Source organism: Thunnus thynnus, chromosome 10 (assembly GCF_963924715.1).
Source record: "Thunnus thynnus chromosome 10, fThuThy2.1, whole genome shotgun sequence".
Classification (NCBI taxonomy): domain Eukaryota; kingdom Metazoa; phylum Chordata; class Actinopteri; order Scombriformes; family Scombridae; genus Thunnus; species Thunnus thynnus.
The window spans coordinates 24,815,640-24,836,063 of record NC_089526.1 but is presented as its reverse complement, the minus strand read 5'-3'; the positions used below and the strand labels follow the sequence as shown (position 1 = coordinate 24,836,063).

General features: G+C 40.7%; 1 protein-coding gene across 1 annotated transcript; it reads left to right on the top strand.

Annotated features, from left to right (window-relative positions):
* Positions 1-7,479: 7,479 nt before the first annotated feature.
* On the top strand, positions 7,480-20,218 carry gapdhs (glyceraldehyde-3-phosphate dehydrogenase, spermatogenic). The gene is made up of 11 exons (XM_067602234.1): positions 7,480-7,596; positions 16,249-16,308; positions 16,967-17,063; positions 17,238-17,344; positions 17,995-18,085; positions 18,192-18,310; positions 18,493-18,574; positions 18,782-18,933; positions 19,084-19,246; positions 19,520-19,617; positions 19,718-20,218. The coding sequence occupies exons 2-11, from the start codon at positions 16,280-16,282 to the stop codon at positions 19,785-19,787; spliced, it is 1,008 nt and encodes a 335-aa protein (XP_067458335.1). The 5' UTR covers positions 7,480-7,596; positions 16,249-16,279; the 3' UTR covers positions 19,788-20,218.
* The last annotated feature ends 206 nt before the right edge of the window (positions 20,219-20,424 follow it).

The window sequence follows — 20,424 nt, the reverse complement described above, 5'->3', positions numbered from 1 at the left end:
AGGTATTACCCCTTACATACTGTTCATATCCTGACCCCTCACAGTATGGAGCGGGTCATTTTTGACCCAGCTCAAATATCCCTATTTATAAGTTCCTAAATCAGTGTTGAACCACAAATATATATTGCATCCATAGATATTTTGTCATTTATAAATGGGTTATTTATCCACCATTAATGTTTCATAGAGCAGAGAGAGTGTTTTCTTTGGGTATGACACTATTCATTTAAGGAGAAAAAACATTCACAATAACACTATATTATGATCTCATGTTATCTAAAACAGGAGAACAAAACAACCATAATTATTTCTATGAATGTTATTGAAAGTGAAGGATGCAACAACATTTTTTGAATGGTAGGTTTCATTATAACCATTAAAACCATCATTCAGCACTGCCCGCAAACCACATGCCCTCCTTTTCTGTCAGTCAACTCCGCATTGAGTGTACTAGTCATAAAACAAAACAACAAACTGGTTTGCAAATTTCAAACAAACAAAACTGTAAAAAACATTACTTTTGAAGTCCTTTTTTTGTGCAGAAGTTGCATCTCCTTCTCTTTTGTCCCCTTGTGGCAACCGACTGTGGGACTGCAGACTGATCAGGGCAACATTCAGACTACTGTGCTGCTGCAGCTGCTATGGTTGGCGTGTGGGGAAGGTGGCATCGCCTTTGTGTGAGAGAGGTCACAAGGACCTTTCCTCCATTTTGTCTGTGTTGTCCTCCTCTTCTAATACTTTCTCTTCAGCTTCAACTCACTGCCTCCTTTCATCTTGGAATAACAGATCCACCACATCACTCCTTCCTCTTCACCACATCAGTGAAGAAGCAGCTCAGGTACTTTTTATAGTCCTATGAAAGCTGCTACTCACTATAGAGAGGACTATGTTGGGCAACCACTTAGGTTGCCTGGTAATTGATGGGTTTGATTTGTTAATTTGTATAGGCTTGTTTGCAGGTGCACATGCCCATCTGGGCCAGCCAGGTTTGCCTTGGACCAGCCCCTAGTTATACTGCTATAGGCCTAGACTGCTGGGGGACTTCCCATGATGCACTGAGCTCCTCTCTCCTCCTCCCCCTCTACATCTGTATGCATTCATGTACCATTAATGCATGTTACTAACTTGGCTTCTTCCCCAGAGTTTTAGTGCTTTCTTGTCTCACAGGTTCCTTGTGGATCATGGTCATGGACCCCCTAGTTATGGATTGCGAGCTTCCATGGGTCGTGGCTGCGGACCCCCTGCTGCTGTGGTCCTGCTTGATGCCCACGCCTGCTATTATCATTATTGGTCATATTTGTATTATTATTATTGTTATTATTGTGCTTCTCTGTGTCTATCTCTCCCCCTCCCTCTTTCTTTCTCAACCGAACCAGTCAAGGCAGATGGCCGCCCACCTAGAGCTCAGTTCTGCTCAGGGTTTCTTCTCGTTAAAGGGGAGTTTTTCCTTGTGGCTGTCGCCAAGTGCTTGCTTGAATGGGGAATAATGGGTCTCTGTACAGCCTAGACCTGCTCTATGTGAAAAGTGCCCTGAGATAACTTTTGTTGTGATTTGGCACTATATACATAAAGTTGAAGTGAATTGAATTGAACCCTGGCAAGTGTAGCAAGGGACACACTAACAAAGGAACACAGGCAGTTCTCTTGACAGTGTCCAGGTCCCTCTTGAACTCTGTCCCCACTGTCCCAATGACAGAAATACACAGACATGCCAGTAGTTTCACTGTTTCAAGATTCCACATAACCACTCTTGACCTTGATTTGACCTCCCCTGGGGACTTTAAAATCCCTTTGAATGAATACAGGTCAAATTTGACCAAAATTTTTAATATTCTGGACCACTTTAGGAAGAGTCATAAAATTGCAGGCTTAAAGAATGTGATTCAGGGTGTCTTTACTGCTTTCAAATGTCAAAATGGGTCAAATTTGACCCAAACAGTATGTAAAGGTTAAACTGTTGAAACAAGAAGCAACAGGAAAATTACACACACATGAAGTACAGTTGGTATTTAGTAATTCTGTAACACAACTTTATTTCAGCTACCTGGTCATTTCATATAAATCAATTTATATAATCACTCTCAGCTCTTAATACAATGTTCTTACATAACAATTGAAAAAAATGATAATACCAATCATTTCAGCATTATTTTGTAATGAAATTTGATGGCTCAAAGTGATTGCTGTTGTCATGCTGTCAATATTTGGAAGGTGGTGTTTTTCATGGATCTTTTTTTTTTTTTGCTGAAATTTCCCAAGTGTTTTGATCCAAATGCCAGAATATCAAATACAGGGGAATTTGAGAACAATTTTATTGCACAATGCCTTGTTTGCTTCCACAGTAAAAACTCAGCCAAACTCAGTCAAAAAGGTTCGAAACTGGCACTATCCCACACACCACTGAGGCTGATTGTAGAGTTATTACAGGCAGTCTATCTCACAGATAGACAACGCTTTAAGATAGACTTCATAGTCGTTTGAGAGCCAACAGTGTTTGTAGGAAACTGCCAAATCCAGGTTGAGATTTCAGATCGGATTAACAGACATCCTTCTGCAGCCTCCAAGGGCAACAAAACTCTGCTGTGATGAGGTGACACTTCCAGTCCCTCAATGCTTGGCCAAAGAAAACACAGCGGAAAGGGAGAGGCTGGAAAGGAAGAGGAGGAGATCTATAGAGTTGATAGATAGGCAGGTATTGGAAGGTAGGTGGAAGCACAGGTTAGTTGATCAGTCAAACACTGAGCTCGCTGTGTAACCATGATGGCACATTTACGCATCTAAGAAACACGAGACACAAGAATCATACAGTATGCAAATATTTTTGTGATTTATGATTAACAGCTTGATTGCTTTACTTAATTATTGCCAGCATTTGCTTTCATTCATCATTCACTCATTAAGAAAAATGCAAATGCATTTGACAAGTCAGTTTTATGCACATTAAACATACTGAATCATTGTTCTGAAATCCGTTGACTTACTGTAAATTTATTTCAAATTTCTCAAGTTTTGAATGTTGTTTTTTTTAAGGAACTGCACTTTTCAACCACAAACTTCTCTTGTTGGCCACTGTGCAGCTCCACTGGAGGTAAAACACTGTCCTGAGGAGAAGCTCGATGTTAGCTGTGCAGACAGGAGAATAATTCACTGGGATGTATTTATCCAGCCGGCCCAGGGATTCAGTCCAGGACCCTGCTACCTTCAAGGAGTCTCTCTCACTTTTTGGCTACCATTGCCTTCCACCATTTTTGGGCTTTGCCAGAAAGTTTGGAAAATTCTGGGTATTCAGCAGCCCCAGGCACACGCTATGTATAAGTGGTGTCAAGGGTTTGAATACGACTACAGATGGCCTTGCAATATTTCATCCCCAAGTCTTCCTTTGTATTTTCCACTGTATACTCTCCTAAAAGGCAGATATGCTATAAAAAATAATTGTTATAATGAATGTTTTAACTTTGGTTAAGTCCTGGCCCTCTAACCCTAGACTTTGTGGCTTACTGATGCTAAGCAGCTCTTGGCATGAGTGTAACTCTGCGATTAGTGCCCCTTTAAACACTTATAATTCACAGCCTATGAAAATATTATCAGAGAGGGCCGGCGCGCTGCCTGAGGGGGTCAGGAGGTTGTTTTAATGGTACCATGGGCTCAGTGTGTTGAACTGTTCAAGCTTACAGCATTAGGGATGCCTTAAATCACTTCCAGGGGGTTGAGAATTTGAAGAAAAACTATATGAGATATAATCATATATGTACGGAGTAATGTAAACGTGAAAATTAGGCATAATGCTCTGCCTGGAACATGTGGAAATTATTTTAAAAGTTTGAATTATAATGACAAATGGTTTGTTTTTCCAGTGTTGTGTATAAAGGAAAGGCCTGAATTCTCATATGTTCACATCTGCACATGCATATATACACACACCCACACACCTCTGCTCAGACCTAAATTTCCTGTTAAGTAGTAGTAGGAGGTGAATGTGAAAGATTTGTCATTAGGCTAGTGGCTCATATCAGCTGACAGTTTATACAAGGAAGCTTAAATATCAATAAATACTTTGTTCTGCTACACAGGTGCTTTCTGTTTCCAAGACATGTGTCGAAGAAAGAAATAATGAAAAATATCCAAGAAACGTTGACTCAGTGAATGGCAATCAAGGTTGCACTACAGCATGGTTTCGTTTCTCCAAATGTAAGCATCATATTAGATCAAAAAATAGACTTTTATACCGTGTGCCAAATTAGGAAAGTGGTAAAACTGTTTTCACAAAATAACTAAATCACTAGGGTTTAATTTTGCGGACAGTGATTTATTTTTCTTTTCTTATTTCCTGGTAACTCCCCATTGCATATTGTAGTGTGATGTGTGTGTAGAGTCTGTATTTTTCAAGGGAGAAAGTCTTTCAAACTAAATTATGATGCAGAGCTCACAGAGAGGAAATCCAGAGCAGAATTTGTCTCTTACTGTAGAGATCTAGGTTGCTGCTGTAACATGTGTTATGTGTGTATGTATGTTATGTTATCCATGTGTTACAAGGATCTCCTGCTGCAGTTTGCAATATGTGGGGTGAATTAAAAATGTCTTCTAATGTTTAAAAAGCGTATAGTTGAAAAGTGCAATATTATTGTTAGTTTTTTAGATTCCATGACAAAGATATTAAATAATTCAAAATAATTTATTCATTTTATGGCAGTAGTTCACAAGTTTTCTAAGATTTGGTCTAGTTATGTAACAAGCCAAATCCACATCAGCATAGCCCCAATAATGCACACATGACATGGTCTCTATTTATTTCTGAACTTCTGCTTCATAATAAACCTGATAAATAATTTACAGTTACAGAGAAAGATGTGTCAGGACTTGCTATCTTCATAGTTTTGTGCTTTATTATCTATTCATACTGAGACTTGTTTTCAGGTGGCACACATTCATTAAAATGTTAGATTCAACTGAGAGTGAATACTGGTACCAGCTCATGCTATATTAAAGACAAGGCCGCCCCCTGTTGAACAAAGAAGAAATTGCATGTGGAGTGTGATTACTGTAATTTTGGTTGTCAAATGTTATTTTTGACTTAAAGGGGCTCTACGCTGAATTTACACAAAAAGGTCAGTTTACTCATCTCAACCTGTTAAAATAGAGAAAATAACCCCAATGATGTCATCAGACAGCCATAGGTACTTACCAGGGTGGGAGGGGGAGTTTTAATAAAAGACTCTTAATGAGTCACATTATAGGAAACTCAACAGGTTTTTATTTGTCACATATGCAAAAGCTAAGCTAATATTTACAAATTCTATACCTATATCTATGAATGGAAGAGGCAACAAAATATGTGGCGTACTATTGTATTGTATTTATTGGGACAATGTACAGTTTTAAACATAAATGTTAAAATTTGATGCACTGCACCAGAGTTAGCTTTAAAGCTAATTTTCATCTGCAGTCCCTTACAATTAAAACATATAAAAGCACAATAACAAACAGTAAAAAGCAAAAAAACACACAGGACGCATAATATAAAATACAAAGCTACACACAATAGCACATCGCATACACCCACATTGTCAACTAGAAAGACTAAGGACTACAGTTAGGATATATGAGCCTCTGCTGCTTAGATTTTGACCGAGTCTGTCTGTTGTGAGTTCCCCAACTTTGTGGCAGTGCAATACTAAATCATGTGCTCCTTAAAAATCCACACACACCCTCCTATCATTCTTCTGCATGCATGCTCTCTAGCTCTCTATCTAAAGTTGCCCTGATTTGTTTTACTTACTGTGAAGATGCTTCATTTTAATTAAGTAGATTCTTATTAAACCTACATTAAAATACTTTTAAAACAATCATGTACCCTACAACATTTCATAGCTTATTTATCTTGATTTGACATCCAACACAAATCCCCTTTAGAATAGGAGATTATACACCAATTTTACAGCAATCTGTGCAGGATGAGAATTTGTCCAGGAGATGGCGATATAGTTTAACTTCTGAGTTCAGGACGTTTTCTTACATTTTAGGTGCATGAATGTCCCAAGGTAGCTTTGATGCATTAGTAAACATCAGAAACATTTGTTGGAACAGCACAGCGCATGCAGACAGACAGATGGCCTAGTGTAGATAGATAGATAGATAGATAGATAGATAGATAGATAGATAGATAGATAGATAGATAGATGTCCCCACAGTTCGACGCAACAGGGCGCTATTACCCTCGTACAAGATGCTTTACCGTGCTTTACATATAACCTACACACATTTCCTATGTGGGGTAAAAGATAAATGCATCATATCGTCAGTGAGATGAAGGCATTACAGACAACTGCTTCAAAAAGAAGGACTTTATTCAATAATCGCAATAATCCATCCTTACTTAAAATACGGAAATCAAACCATGATGACGAAATGCCATGTTGGCCAACGAGCGTCCCCTCCCTTCTTGCGCTGCACTGCACTGCAGGGATTTCCCATGTTACACTACAGTACGCATCCTGCCTCACGTAGCCTTGTTCTGTCTCCAACACGTGCTGTGACATGAGGAGAGGAGAGCAAAAAAAATGAAAAAACAGAGGAGGAGAAGATGTACATAAAATATAAATGATGAATAGAATAGAATAGAATAGAATAGAGTATAAAAGAATAGAATAGAATAGAATAGAATAGAATAGAATAGAATAGAATAGTAAATAATAGAATATAATAGAATATGATAGAGTGTGATAGAATATAAAATTATAGAATAGAATAGAATAGAATAGAATAGAATAGAATAGGAAAAGGAAAAGAAATATGATGTATTCAAGCATCCAGGCATCATCAGGCCCATTAAGCAAGGACAGCCTGTCTCCATGGGAACGTGACATGTTAGTTTCATGGCATCTTACATAAGAGTGCTGCATCCATCCATATAGAAACACACACAAACACACATACACATACGTACTGCATCCATAAGCGATCCAATCTGCAGTCCTTTACAGATCAATGCACAGTGGAGGCCTGGTTATAAAACATTTGCCTTATAAAGGCCATGCAGTCCTTTATTAGCCTGCCACATGCAGAGAGTGACCAGCTTACTAATTACATCAACACAGTGTAATTTTGATTATTAAAGCTGCTACTGCAGTTTTATGTCTCTGCCTATATATCTCATGCAGACACGTGAGTGTCTAGCTGTCTACATGTGGGAATGGGACAAAATGCTTCATCATTCCCCACCACTACCACTTCTTCTTCTGTCACTTTGGTGCCCTGCCATACTCTGTGTGTGTGTGTTTATGTCTCTCATCTGCCCCCCGTCTGTCTGTCTTGTTAGTATTATGTTTTTAGCATCAACACAACCCTATTAAGTCTATTATCTGAGTTAAGATTTGTTCTAACATGTTAACTAGTCCAGTGTGCCATCTCTCTGGTTACTATGGCAGCCGCTGTGAGCCCGTGACCAGTCCCTCGTTCCGAATGGACTCTTCAGCAGTAAAGGATGACATGACGTCACATCACCAGGGCGACCAGGCTCCCCGAGGCACGTGTCTTGTATAAAAGCGGCAGGCGGTACTGAGGATTGCGCACACAGACAGAAGAAGCATCAGCCGAGAGGTAAGCTGTAAACCCGATTTAGCCTTCAGTGTGTATCGGCCTTTATAACGGCCGTGGCACACATATTTGCCGAAAATGATCGAAATTCGGCACAATTAACGTATACAAACGGTTCAGCGTTGTAAAGAGTCTACACTACGGTTTCAAATGTTAGCTTATCTGTCGGCGCTTCAATGTTGGCCTATCATACGTTAACTTCTTTAAATTACACATCTTCAGCTTTGACGTTAAATCCCACGCATTTCTTTTTAATTTAGACTGATATTAACAAAGGCTGTAACTGAAGCCTGTGCACGTTTTGTACATCCAGCTTAATTTTAATCGGCCAAAAGTAAAAGTTAAAGTGGCGCAGGAACACTGGAGACTGATAAGAGGATGAAAGGGTAAAGTAATGTCCATTGGGCATAATTAAGACATCCTCTTTCGCTGGATGCATGCCTTAATGATGCGGGAAATGAAGAGAGAAGAGAGGATGGGAGGGGATGCGGCCATGACCATGGAGTCTGGAGAGAGAGGCTGCTGGTTGTATAATGCTCCCTGCATGCGTAGTTGATTTACCTTACACCAAAAGCTATAAAAATGATGCCCTTTTTGCAATGCAATCATGTAATGCGGTTCATTCATAATGTATATGTTTTTCACCCGAAGCTAAATTGTCATACTAAGCGGGTAACGTGACATTGGCAGTTCCCAATGCTGCATCTTTGCGGAAGTGGATTAGTCTCCATGTTACGTAACCAAATACAAGAATATGCGTTTATCACAACAGAATACTTAGCAATAATCTATCCAGGTAGAAGCTTGAATGAAAACGAGTTAATAGTGAAATCTGTAGTTTACTGCTGTTTATAGTAGTGTATTGGGCAGAATGGGTGTGCGTGAGCCGGAGGTGAAGCTACGTGCCTCCCTGGCTCCTCATGATGAAGTCTGCCGTCGTTGCGCCATTAGACTTCAGAGATGAATGTACTCTCGCAATGACGGTTACTGTGAGGTTACTGTGATGTAAGAACCGAAGAACCGAAACGAGATACATGAATAACCTTGAGTCTCGAAAGATGAACAAGGGAGAGCTGAAAGTGCTCCTGTGATGCTTTTTTGAAGGGCAGAGAGGGAAGAGTACATGTCGCATGATTCTGCCGCAATTTGACTCGACAGACCTGTTGATGCGGTTTTCAAAGAGGCCTGCGTTTTTAAAAGCAACCATACCACACAGCTAAAGTTCATCTCAGTTTATTATGAAGCTTTTAACTAGGCGCCTGAAGAGCGGAACTAGTGAGCCGTGTGTTGTGTGGAAAATTAATAAGAGGAAGCTACAGTAACAGGAGAATTGATGTTTTAAAAATGGCAAAATCAATATATATCAAAGCCTAAAAGCCACTCAATGCTATTATACAAAAATTGGGAATGCTAATCAATCTCATCCTGTTTCTAAGAGCAGTATTATTGATAGTAATACTGGTTTTAATTCAGTGAATAAGACTGTAACTACACGTGGTTATCACTGTTAGCTCACAGTTACTTTCATTCAGTTCAGGTAGGTGTGGTACATGCAGATGCAGACATGTCTGGCCTTGCCTCACTGTTGAAGGTCATCACTCCAGCTGAGGAAGGTCATAGCAGGCCTTGAGCTGCAGCAGTGATGCTGACCGGCTGCTAATTATTATTCTCAAGCTCCTTCATCAGCTTGAAATGGGCTATCCACACTGGACCCATAGTTTAGGTTGTGAATGATTTAAGGTAATTAATAACAAGCCCAGAGCTGCCATGGGGCTGCTAAGTATTATAGTATTATATCATCAAAGCTATATATATGTAACCAGGCTTTTCAGGCTTTGTGTTGATCATTTTGGGAGAACATTAGCAGCCATGTGCTATGCATCAGCAGATAATGATTTTGCAATATTTCTAATTAACATGATTTATGACTGATTGTTACTTCCCTCTGGACCAATGTCTTTAATTGGTCCTAACATTAAAGCACAAATTTATCCAGTTTAATTACTGTTTAATATACAGTTTAATATATTAAAAATGACAGTGATTACAATATAATTTTAAAATTAAAATTAGTCTACTAGTCTTATCAATGCATTTGAGGTGGTTAAATGCTATACATCATGACAAACTAGTGCCATGCCAATAATATAAACCAAAGATAAACCTGTTCTGAGGTTTATTATTATAATCATATTATTATGGACACATATAAGGCCCAGTTGTTGCTTGTCATGTCACACATAATCACTGTGACATTCACTTTGCTCTTGTGCTTACTCTAAAGTGCTGCAGGTCAGGGTGTCAGATAAATGTCTGACATGTAAATGTCAGCGGCTGTGTGACCGACATGTTGGCTGCTTTGCTGAGCAAGGAGTATATCAGTAGCCAATGAAATTAGCTAGAGCACTACCAGGAACACACAAGACATGTTCTCCTAGCCTAACAAACACCACAGCCATGTTATTAAGAACATACTGACAACACATGAGCTACTCGTGATGTAAGTGAGGCCATACTGTAGGTCTCTATGACATTATTCATAGATGGGGATTGGATTCTCAGGTACTTGCTGTGAGAAGTACATAGACTATTTTTTCTTCTATCAAATCAGGTTCAAAATCTGCACAGATTCAAATCATTTCTCCTTCTTGAAGAGGTTATGACTCATTTTTTCTAGATCAATTCAAGTTTTCCACCTAGAGGTAGCATGGTTGTTTCTAGGCTGAGGTTAGTATGAGTCTCTTTGTATTACACTCTGCAGCTGACTAATCGACCAGCCATCTTGTCCAGGATGTGGTTGAGAGAGAAGTAACTCTAGAGTGACTCAGCACTTTGAGCTGTTGTAAATTTAAGGAAATAACCCTTATACTGAGGAAGGAAGTCCAACTGACAAATATAAGCCCACACATGTGTAACAAAGCAGTTACCCTTGTTTTAAAAATAATTTACAGTTATTAATACAGTTATAATTTATAGTTAGTACACGTGTTACCATGATGAGTGAAAAGCAGTGCACACAGCATAAAGGTGTACTGTAGCTTGATAGCTTGAGAGCTTGAGAGGAGGGGATGAAAAGGACCAGGGCTTTAGGAAGGATATCTGTCATCTGCCTGGTGACAGTCTCAGAAGGGCATGAGCAGTCTGTGTGTGTCTGCAGAGTAGTCACATGTCTCTCCTATTGAATCCTCTGCAGTTTGATACAGCACACCTTTTAATAATTCACGATGGTTGATGTCTACCTGTGTATGTGTGTGTGCATGCATGAATGTGTGCTTGAACAACACTTTGCAATAAGTTACTAAATCCACCAGCTTTATTTTATTAATTTCATCAACCCAGATCTCTGTATGTGTATTTGGTAATAGGAATACTTAAATCTATCAATTCTTTATAAATTCTGGCTGCTTATGCCACTGATGAAACAGCAGACTTGTTGTCTGTCTGTTACTGTCAGCAGGAGGCCCTACCTGCTGAGTAGGACACGCAGCCTGTGGTGGGCGCCTGCATGTGTCTGACCATTGATGTGATGGCATTGGACATTTAACTGACTAGTTCATAGCAGCAAAGTGACATTGCTTCTATGATGAAACTATAAAAAGAGAGGAAGGAGGTACACTGCAGAGGAAGGGAGGAACAAAAAGATGAGCAGAAAGACAAATAAAGAGTTTGACCACAGAAAGTTTGACCTTACTAGTGTTGCACATGTAAGAGTGTATAACCGTTTCAAAGCTATTTGATTTATTTAAATTTACTGAGAGGCAGGCAAGACGAGAAAACATTACCTAATTGGATAGCCTGTCTGGCCTATAGCCAATCAACCCACTGCAGTGGAAAAATACTGTGTAGAAAGAGGGTGTGACAGACGGAGAGAAAGCTAGAGGGAGGTTTGAATAGGCAGGAGACGCTGAAAGAAGGGCAGACGAAGGAGGAAGGCTGGGGGGAGTGGCATAGTGGGCAGGAAGAGTCAGTCGGTTCATTCACTCAAAAACAAATTTGCAGTAGATACACAAGCTGAAATAGGCCAGTCATTATTTGTGAAGAGTTTTCCAATACTGTTGGAAAGATGAACAGTAGCTCATCTGTGCTGCATAAAACTCAAGTCCATATAAGGGATAGGAGCAAGTGACTGAACTACACACACAGTCCAAACACTCCTCTGAGACTGTTGACATATTACAGAGAAAAGAAGAGTCAGTGTTTGTTTGGCAAAGTGTTGGTGCTTGACACCAGAGAAGGTGCTGGCAGAAGGCAAATGCTGTTTCACACTCCCTCCTCTCCTCTCCCTTTTTCCTCTCAGCATCAGACATTTTTTTTGCCTAAATTTTGAGACTTTGCCACTATGATGCAGCCTGTTGTTTTTGTCCTTTTCTGGTCGGCTGGGTATGAGTCATCTTTCCCCCCAACGGTCCCTCCGGTGTAGATGCACTACACACAGACACAGTGCCCTTGTCCCTATACCCCCACCGGTGAAACTCTGTGTTTGTGTGAGGAAAATGGGTCGCAGCTCAGAGGGAGGGTAGAGTGTGCTAAATGAGGTGGACCAGACAGACAAAGAGTGGCGAGGACAGACAAATAGGCAGATGGAGGGAGGGTGCCGAATTTGAACGATTAGTTTGGGTGCATTGGAAAAGGGGAGGGGAAGTGTGATATCAAAAAAAAAAAAGCAAGTGAGGGACTGATGAGAATAATACAACAGAAATGGGATTAAAAGGGGCAATGAGAGAGAGACAGCAGGTGGAGGAAGAGAGGAGGGACTGCCCCACACATTGAATAAAGACAACAGGTATTTGATTGTGTGGACTAGTGGGTAAAAAGTGGGGTTGAACACTAAAGCATGTCTGACTGGCTGGTTCTTCTCTTTCTCTAACCAATCAGAAGAAGGTATGGTCGTACCACCCTTGTCAAGTGTTTGACTTACTGGTGTGGTTTAATATCTGACTGGTGAAAGGGGAGATTTATTGAGCAAAACTGAGGTGACACAGAAGTGCGGATGAGAGATGAAGGTTAGATGGAGAGATGGAGAGACTAGATGGATGCATTTCCCTTCCTACTCTTTAGAGGCGTGGTTAAGTGTCTCTCTGATTGGTCCCTGGCCAGCCAATCAGAAGAAGTGCTGGCTGCACTTCAGGAATCTAAATCATGTATTTTGTTCATGCCAGCATTGATATGACAGATTAATCCATTTAGAATGGACGCTGCCACTGAAGTGAACTCATAATAATACTCACTTTAATCTTTTCAGTCCCTGTTGTCTTCAACTTGATCGTGAACAAAAGTGAGCAGGGTAATACATCTGTAGTAGGTAGTAAATGGCCAGAAAAATGTTGAAGAAACCTTGCTGCACTTCATTTATCTGGCCGTCTGTCTGCCTCCTCTTCCTGCGTTTGAGTGAGTGTCAGCAGATTGTAAGCTGCAGTTAACAACATCTAACTTCTGTGGTCTTCTTTGCACAATACTGCCTCTGTGAGCTGGGACGTGTCTATGTGAGTATGTGTCGGCCTGTTAGAAAAGTGTGAGCTGAATACTAGATCTGGGCTGATTGGTCTCCAGTCAAAAGAGGCAGGACTGTGTGGTGGAGAAGTGGAAAGAGTTGCTGGCTGCTTTGGAGGATTTTTGTCCTATTATAAAATGCCAGTAGAAATGTTGGATAATTTAACTGCAGGGTTCGAATTCCTGGGCATGAATTTTGCTCGCTGTTCAACCAACTTTAACCAAACTAATTTGTGCATAGTGCTTTTACCTATAACCAGTTTTTTGTTAACAGAAGTGCTCATTATTTGTAATGCAGTCATGAAGGCTCCTATCTCTCCAAATGTTAGACATGGCCTTTTCTTTGAGAGAAGTGCCTTAACTCTCCCTCTTCTCCCGTTGACTGGCCAACCCCCACACTGTAGCTAGGCAACAGTAACGGATATGAAGGGGGCGTGTCATCAAGCTCATACAGGCAGGCTTGTGCGCACATAGTAAAAAGTCTCCAGTACTCTCCTACATCAGTTCATTCAAACATACTCTCATTTTCATAGTTTAAACTTCAGCAACTAATTAAAAACTTTATTTTCCATGAGATCAGGTTGTCAAGTTGTCAAGTTCTCCACATCTGGAGCCAGATCCCAACAGATCTCTCTGTTATTTGGCTCTGTCAAACTTTGTCCAGTCCCATTTTCCATCTACTTGAGTCAGTAAGAATAGTCCACTCTGCTTTAAAAAGTAGTATCATTCATCAATAGAGCAGCCATTTTGTGTTGGAAAACCCAGGGCAACTGCTCTGTTTAGAGAAAATGGAGAAGTTAGTATGGAGAAAGAGAAAGCCAAGGACTGGGACGCTCTACTGTGAAAAAGTGCACTGGCGACAGGGAAGGAAACTTCAAAAGAGGGGAAAGAGAGGGCTTTGTGAGTACACAATAGGTGATGGTGGGAACCAAGTATAAAGGGGAGGAAAGACAGAAATGTGAGAACAGCACGATGATACTGTGTGCTCTCTCTCTCCCTCTCTCTCTGACTCTCCTTTGGTGACCTTGTATTATGGATGCTAACAGCAGAACACAAAATGGCTGCTCTGTCCTGAAATAAAGGTGCTACAAACAGGCAGACAAGAAAAATACTAGAAACAAATATACGCTAAAAATAACTGTTTGAAATCTGACAGTTGAAGACCATAATAGCTCTATAAATTAATCTTGACGGGTATCAAATTGTTACAAAGCGTGACAGAGCATCACCTTATTGTACTTAATAACAACAGTGAATAAATCTCAGGTTCAAATACATTTGAGACGGTGTGGGAGAACGAGAGAGAGATGATTTACTCTAATCTGGTTGCCCCTTCAGTCTATTAAAGTGCTCCCACAATGCATTTCACCAGATCGACAGCCTGTCCTACATGTTCCCCACAGAGACACTCACTCAGAGACAGAAGCACATATACAACAGATTAGGAGATTACAGTGGTCTAAAATGGCAACCAACCAGTTTCAAGGACAATCCGTGGCGCCCTTAGTCTACCTGGGACGGTCACACACACACACACACACATTAGCTGCTGACAAGGTTAGTACCTGGTTAATGTTCCTGACTTAACATATCTGCTCGGCAGTCTGAGCTAAGTGTTTGGATACATGTTACAGACAGAAATCTTTCAAGAGACGATACCTCAGTGAAACACCACATTTAACAGGCCTGCAGCTGTTGGTAAAAAATAGTTCACCACAACTTCTCTTGAACCACAGGAGTTCATGTGTTGGGTTTATATTTGACTCGTACACCCTATTTTAATGAACCCTAAATGAGTCCCTAAATTAATTCAGGCTTTCAGATAAACATCTCTTAAACCAGCTGGTAATGAACCTAGTATTGACCTAATTTACACACAAAATCTTTGATGCAGTTTCAGGTGCTTTGATATAATTTTTCTCTGCCAAAAGGCAAATCACATGATATAAAAGAAGAAGCTAAATATGATATCAAAGAGTGCTTTTCTCTTCTATTATAGACATACCAAAGACAGCAGAGAAGAGGAAGAGGAGGGATAAGATGGTGGAGGAGGGGGCAGGAAGAGAGAGGCGAAGCAATTGGTAGAAAATACAGGGGGAGGAACAGTGGGAGGAGAAGAGAGAGGAGGCGTGGAGAGATAAGTGTATGAAAAGGAGAGGAAAGCAGAGGGAAAAGAAGTCACATAGTTGAGTCAAGGCCAGGCTTCCTCTCTGTTCAGTCAGCAGACAAGTCTCTGTTTGTTGCGTTACATACCTACTGCTTACTCTGCGTTCCTCCCTGCCCCCTTATCCCTCTCTATTGTTTTCTAAACATGTCCATGCATGATGTAACACCTCCCTCCTCCTGCAGCAGATATATGTAAAACATGTTATTTGACAGCCTGTATTTTTCAGTCAGAAAAACAACAAACAGAATCAAACCCATTGCACACTTTCAGTCCACTATTGCACCTTCAACCAAAGTTCACAGCTCATACTGTTATACCAGCTTCATCTGTGGACACCAATGTACCACCTTGGTGTTTTTTTAACCTGTATGTGCTAATGCGTCACACTGCCTGTCGATGTAATGTTAGGTTACTGCTGCTAACATAGTTTCTAGTCTGTTTCTTTCAGCATTGTACAGATTTGACAGCTGACAAAGGCAAATTAATTAACATCATACAAAGTAGATGTTTAGATTTCCTCAACAGAACATTTTCAAATGCATAGTTATTATTGAAAAGCTTCATAAAGGCATAAAAGAGTCTCCTGTTTTTTGATTTGTAGAGTCCAAAGAATAGAAGGACCAGAGTTATCAGACATGGCCACATTACACCAGTGCAACACACACGCAGTCTCTGTATGTTGCTAACAAATTAACTAACCTGATTAAAGCCACTTCTTGCTGCCAAGGCGACCGTTTACATCTGTCTAAGCATTTGCATATTTGTGTTTTTGTTGTCAAGCCTACCAACTGATGTTTAATCTCAGCGACAAAGAAGAGAGTGTATTACATTGTTAGGTTGTACTAATTTCTGGCATTGTTAAGAGCACATGGTTATTTTGTCTGTTTGCCAGTTAGAGGACATTGCTACATGAGATTGAATTGTTATTTTCGTCATTCAGTAGCTGTAGTTATCTCTCTAATGTCATTGGTTTCTCTCTTTTTTTCTTTTTTCTCCAGGTAACTCAATCCCCCCAAAGCAGCAGCAGCCATGTCAGATCTCTGTGTTGGAATCAATGGGTGAGTTTGAAACACACTTAATTTCAGAAACAGGATAGTTCAGAATGATTATAGTTTGATAAGGACAGGATGTCAGTGCAGCATATTTTGGGGATGAACATTCACTGTGCACCCAGTAATTTCTGGTATTAGTAGAGGGTTATTGAGGGTGCTGCGAATGCATTTGTTTGCCCACATTGATCCTGTGGAACTGTAATTAGAGCTTGTGGTACAGAACAGTGCGAATGGATTTCCTTTTAAACAGTAATGGCACAGTAAAATCTGTAGTTTACTTTGATTACATGTTGGAGGTCGCCTGAAGCTCTTCAGTTAACCAGTTAACTATGACTGTATGTTCTTCTACCATTCCTTCTTTCCAAAATATGAAACTGATCTGAAAAAAACGTTCTCTATGACTAATGCTGCACTTCATGTAGCTGCTTTAGTTGTCCTTGATCATCAAGATTTTAATGTGAACCAGCAACCAAACATGTTTGGCTTGGATTAATAATGAGCTTAACAGTAGTGGAGCAGCAAGAATATAGAGGTGAAAGAAGGGCATGACTTTCCTGCTGGTGGGGTTCATGTGAGGTCCCAGGAGTGATTTGACATCCTGAGGAAGTTTCCCACCATTTTCCCAAAGCAACTATTATTAACCCCTCTTTATCTCTTTCTGCAGCTTCGGTCGTATTGGCCGCCTCGTGTTGAGGGCTTGCCTTCAGAAAGGCATCAAGGTTGTGGCCATCAACGACCCCTTCATTGACTTGCAGTACATGGTGAGCAAACTTACAAATACGTAAATTATCCTCAACAATATGTTTAAATCCATGTAGATCCTCATTATTCCTCAATTGAAAAGTTTGCAGTGTCTATTGTTGAAAGAGGCTGTTGAAGAAAATAACAGACGAGCACAGAAATTTTACTAACAACTAATCTGAATCTTCTCCTAGGTCTACATGTTTAAGTATGACTCCACCCACGGCCGTTACCATGGAGAGGTCTCCCAGGAGGATGGCAAGCTCATCGTCGATGGCAACACTATCTCTGTCTTCCAGTGGTGAGTGATGGTGACGTTTGGTGGCTAGTGGCTGTTTCTGCACAAATATCAGTAATGTTGCTAACTGGTGGCAGCCAAGAACAGGTCTACTGATTTATATGAAGGAATTATGGGTCCAACATGAGTATAACTGTATAGAAGCAGCCATCTAATAGTTCAGTTGGAATGGTTACATAATCTATTTTTCATTTTAAGGTGAGGTATTTCATGCCAGTTTGTCCTGCTGGTCTTTAATATCCTGGGTGAATTCCTGTCACTCGGAATGAGGCTGTCTGCTGCCTCAGGCCTTGTCATAGCTGCCTCTCTACCCATTGTACCCACTGTTTTTTTAGTCCATTGAGCGGTGGGGCCTCCACTTTGCAAAAGCCAATACCAACAAAGTGGAGGGATATGGAAGAGACATTCCTGTTTTACACTACCTCCAGTATGAGCACTAAGTATGACACTACTGGCATGAAATTATCCAAAGAGGATATTCACAGTTAGTGAGACAGCACTGGATGTACCGTTCTAACAAGATTACCCTCCTACGACCATCTTTCACTTCTTTTGCTAAACATAACTATCTCTGTTTCTACTTTCGTGAAAGTCCTAGACAGCAGTGATACTCACTTAACCTTACACTGACTCTGTTTCCTTTCTGACTCTAGTATGAAGCCAGCAGAGATCCCTTGGGGCAATGCTGGAGCCAAGTACGTTGTTGAGTCCACTGGAGTCTTCCTCAGTGTGGAGAAGGCCTCCGTATGTACACACAAACACATACACACATGCACATAGAAGCAAATACTGTACACAGATTGTCCAGTTTCTAACTTGTGCTCTCTTTCTCTCTGCTGGTCAATCACAGTCTCACCTCCAGGGTGGAGCTCAGCGTGTGGTTGTGTCCGCCCCCTCACCTGATGCTCCAATGTTTGTCATGGGAGTCAACGAGGACAAGTATGACCCCTCCTCCATGACCATCGTCAGGTAACTTGCTTTTGGTTTTGCACACTTTGCGTACTGTACATTTTTAATTTACACAAACATGTTACTGCAGCCTCTCTAGTACTCTTTTAGTAAAATCATTTTTTTAAAATGAAAAGATTTCTGTATTTCAAGTGATTCTTGAGTCTGCTAGTTAGTGACCATGTCTATCTTTCTGTTGATAGTAATGCCTCCTGCACCACCAACTGCCTGGCCCCCCTGGCCAAAGTCATCCATGATAACTTTGGAATTGAGGAGGCTCTCATGGTAAGTTACAGTAAATCTGTTACTGCTCTGAAAACATGCATGATTTCAATTTACATGTATCTGTGTCCAAATGAGTTTTAATAGTTCAAGACTTTTTGATAGATTGTTCTGTAATATATATAATATATATGTCAGGGTTGAAGGTTCAAATTAAGACACTAAGGAAATATATGTGTCATGTATGTAATATTACACTCTCCTCTGCAGACTACAGTCCATGCATACACAGCCACCCAGAAGACAGTGGATGGTCCCAGCGCCAAGGCCTGGCGTGATGGCCGCGGTGCCCACCAGAACATCATTCCAGCCTCCACTGGTGCCGCCAAGGCAGTGGGCAAAGTCATCCCCGAACTCAACGGGTAAATACATACACACAACCTTATTTATCATCAGCTTAATCACTGGATGAACCTTTAATTGTATCAAGGTGGTTAACAGATGTTGTGAAAGAAAAAAATAGGTGGTGACACAAGTCTAATATCTATCTTTTGTCCTGTCTTTGTCTCTAGTAAGCTGACAGGCATGGCCTTCAGGGTGCCAGTGGCTGATGTGTCAGTGGTGGACCTGACATGCCGTCTGTCCAAGCCTGCATCTTACGCTGAGATTAAGGAAGCCGTCAAGAAGGCCTCACATGGGCCCATGAAGGGAGTGCTGGGTTACACCGAGGACCAGGTAATGCAAATACATGACTAGTAATAATGTCACAGCTAAAATCATAACTCAGTGGGATGAAGGGGGTGGGGTTTTAATTTCATTCGGATGCATGGATTAGGATTGATTTTTAGAAAACATTCTTGTTCAAATGAATTGTGTTTTATGTGAAAAAAAAATATAACCTGTGTCCTCCATGATAGTTCTGACTGATTGTGTATTTAGAGATTAGTAAGTAATATTGCATAAACTGTCCCTGGCTACACAACATCTGACTTGTTTTGTGTTTTGCAGGTGGTGTCCTCTGACTTCATCGGTGACACCCACTCCTCCATCTTTGATGCTGGCGCTGGCATCTCCCTGAACGACAACTTCGTGAAGCTCATTTCCTGGTTAGTTTGATCTGTCCCACATGTAAAAGGAAACAGTTTTATCTTTTTCAAAACTGATCATTAAATCTCTCTTTCTTCTTTTCCCTGCGTCTCTCTCCAGGTATGATAACGAGTTCGGCTACAGCCACCGTGTCGCTGATCTGCTGATGTACATGCACACCAAGGAGTAGACACTTCCTGTCCAGAACGGAAGTCAGGAAAGGGACCACCCCAACCATCCTCTCACCCCCTCCCTTCTCTTTTACACACAGTCCCCATCCATAGCCAAGTCATAGCATCACGGTCCTTAGCTCGACTACAGTATACGTAGGCAGCAGCAGCAGTGTGTTTGAGTGTTCTCAGTTTATCTGTTTTTTCCTTTAATAATGAGACGATCGGTCGGTGACAGTATTTGTGTCTGTGTGCCCCTCCCTCTCCACCTCTCACTGCCACTTTAGATGTGTCGTTATGGCTCAGTACTATGGTAACTACTGTATCCATCTCCATGTTGGTGTGTTTTAAAGGCTTAATCACCAGTGGAAGGAGGAAAATGAGAGGCAGAGCTACTGTAACTCAGCTTAAGAGTAATGAGACAAAGAAATAAAACTTGAAAAACCTCAAACTGTCCAGTTGTCCTGTTTCATTTTTTATATGAACAAAAAGACAATAAATCACTCATGAGACACTCTGACATTAATACGGTGACTGCAATGCAACACAGTTACTTAACATATCACTTCCTATATTTGAGTGAACCATTATTAAGTTGAACATTACACAACATCAATGGTTGCAACCTGAGGGCTGCATGGTGGCTCAGTGGTTCGT

What these genes read in the sequence shown, in the direction of transcription:
- gapdhs (XM_067602234.1), top strand. Translation starts at nt 16,280, where the DNA reads ATGTCAGATCTCTGTGTTGGAATCAATGG. An exon ending in TCCTCCATGACCATCGTCAG is followed by an intron (nt 18,311 to 18,492) that starts GTAACTTGCTTT and finishes TTCTGTTGATAG; the next exon opens with TAATGCCTCCTGCACCACCA. An exon ending in TGGGTTACACCGAGGACCAG is followed by an intron (nt 19,247 to 19,519) that starts GTAATGCAAATA and finishes TGTGTTTTGCAG; the next exon opens with GTGGTGTCCTCTGACTTCAT.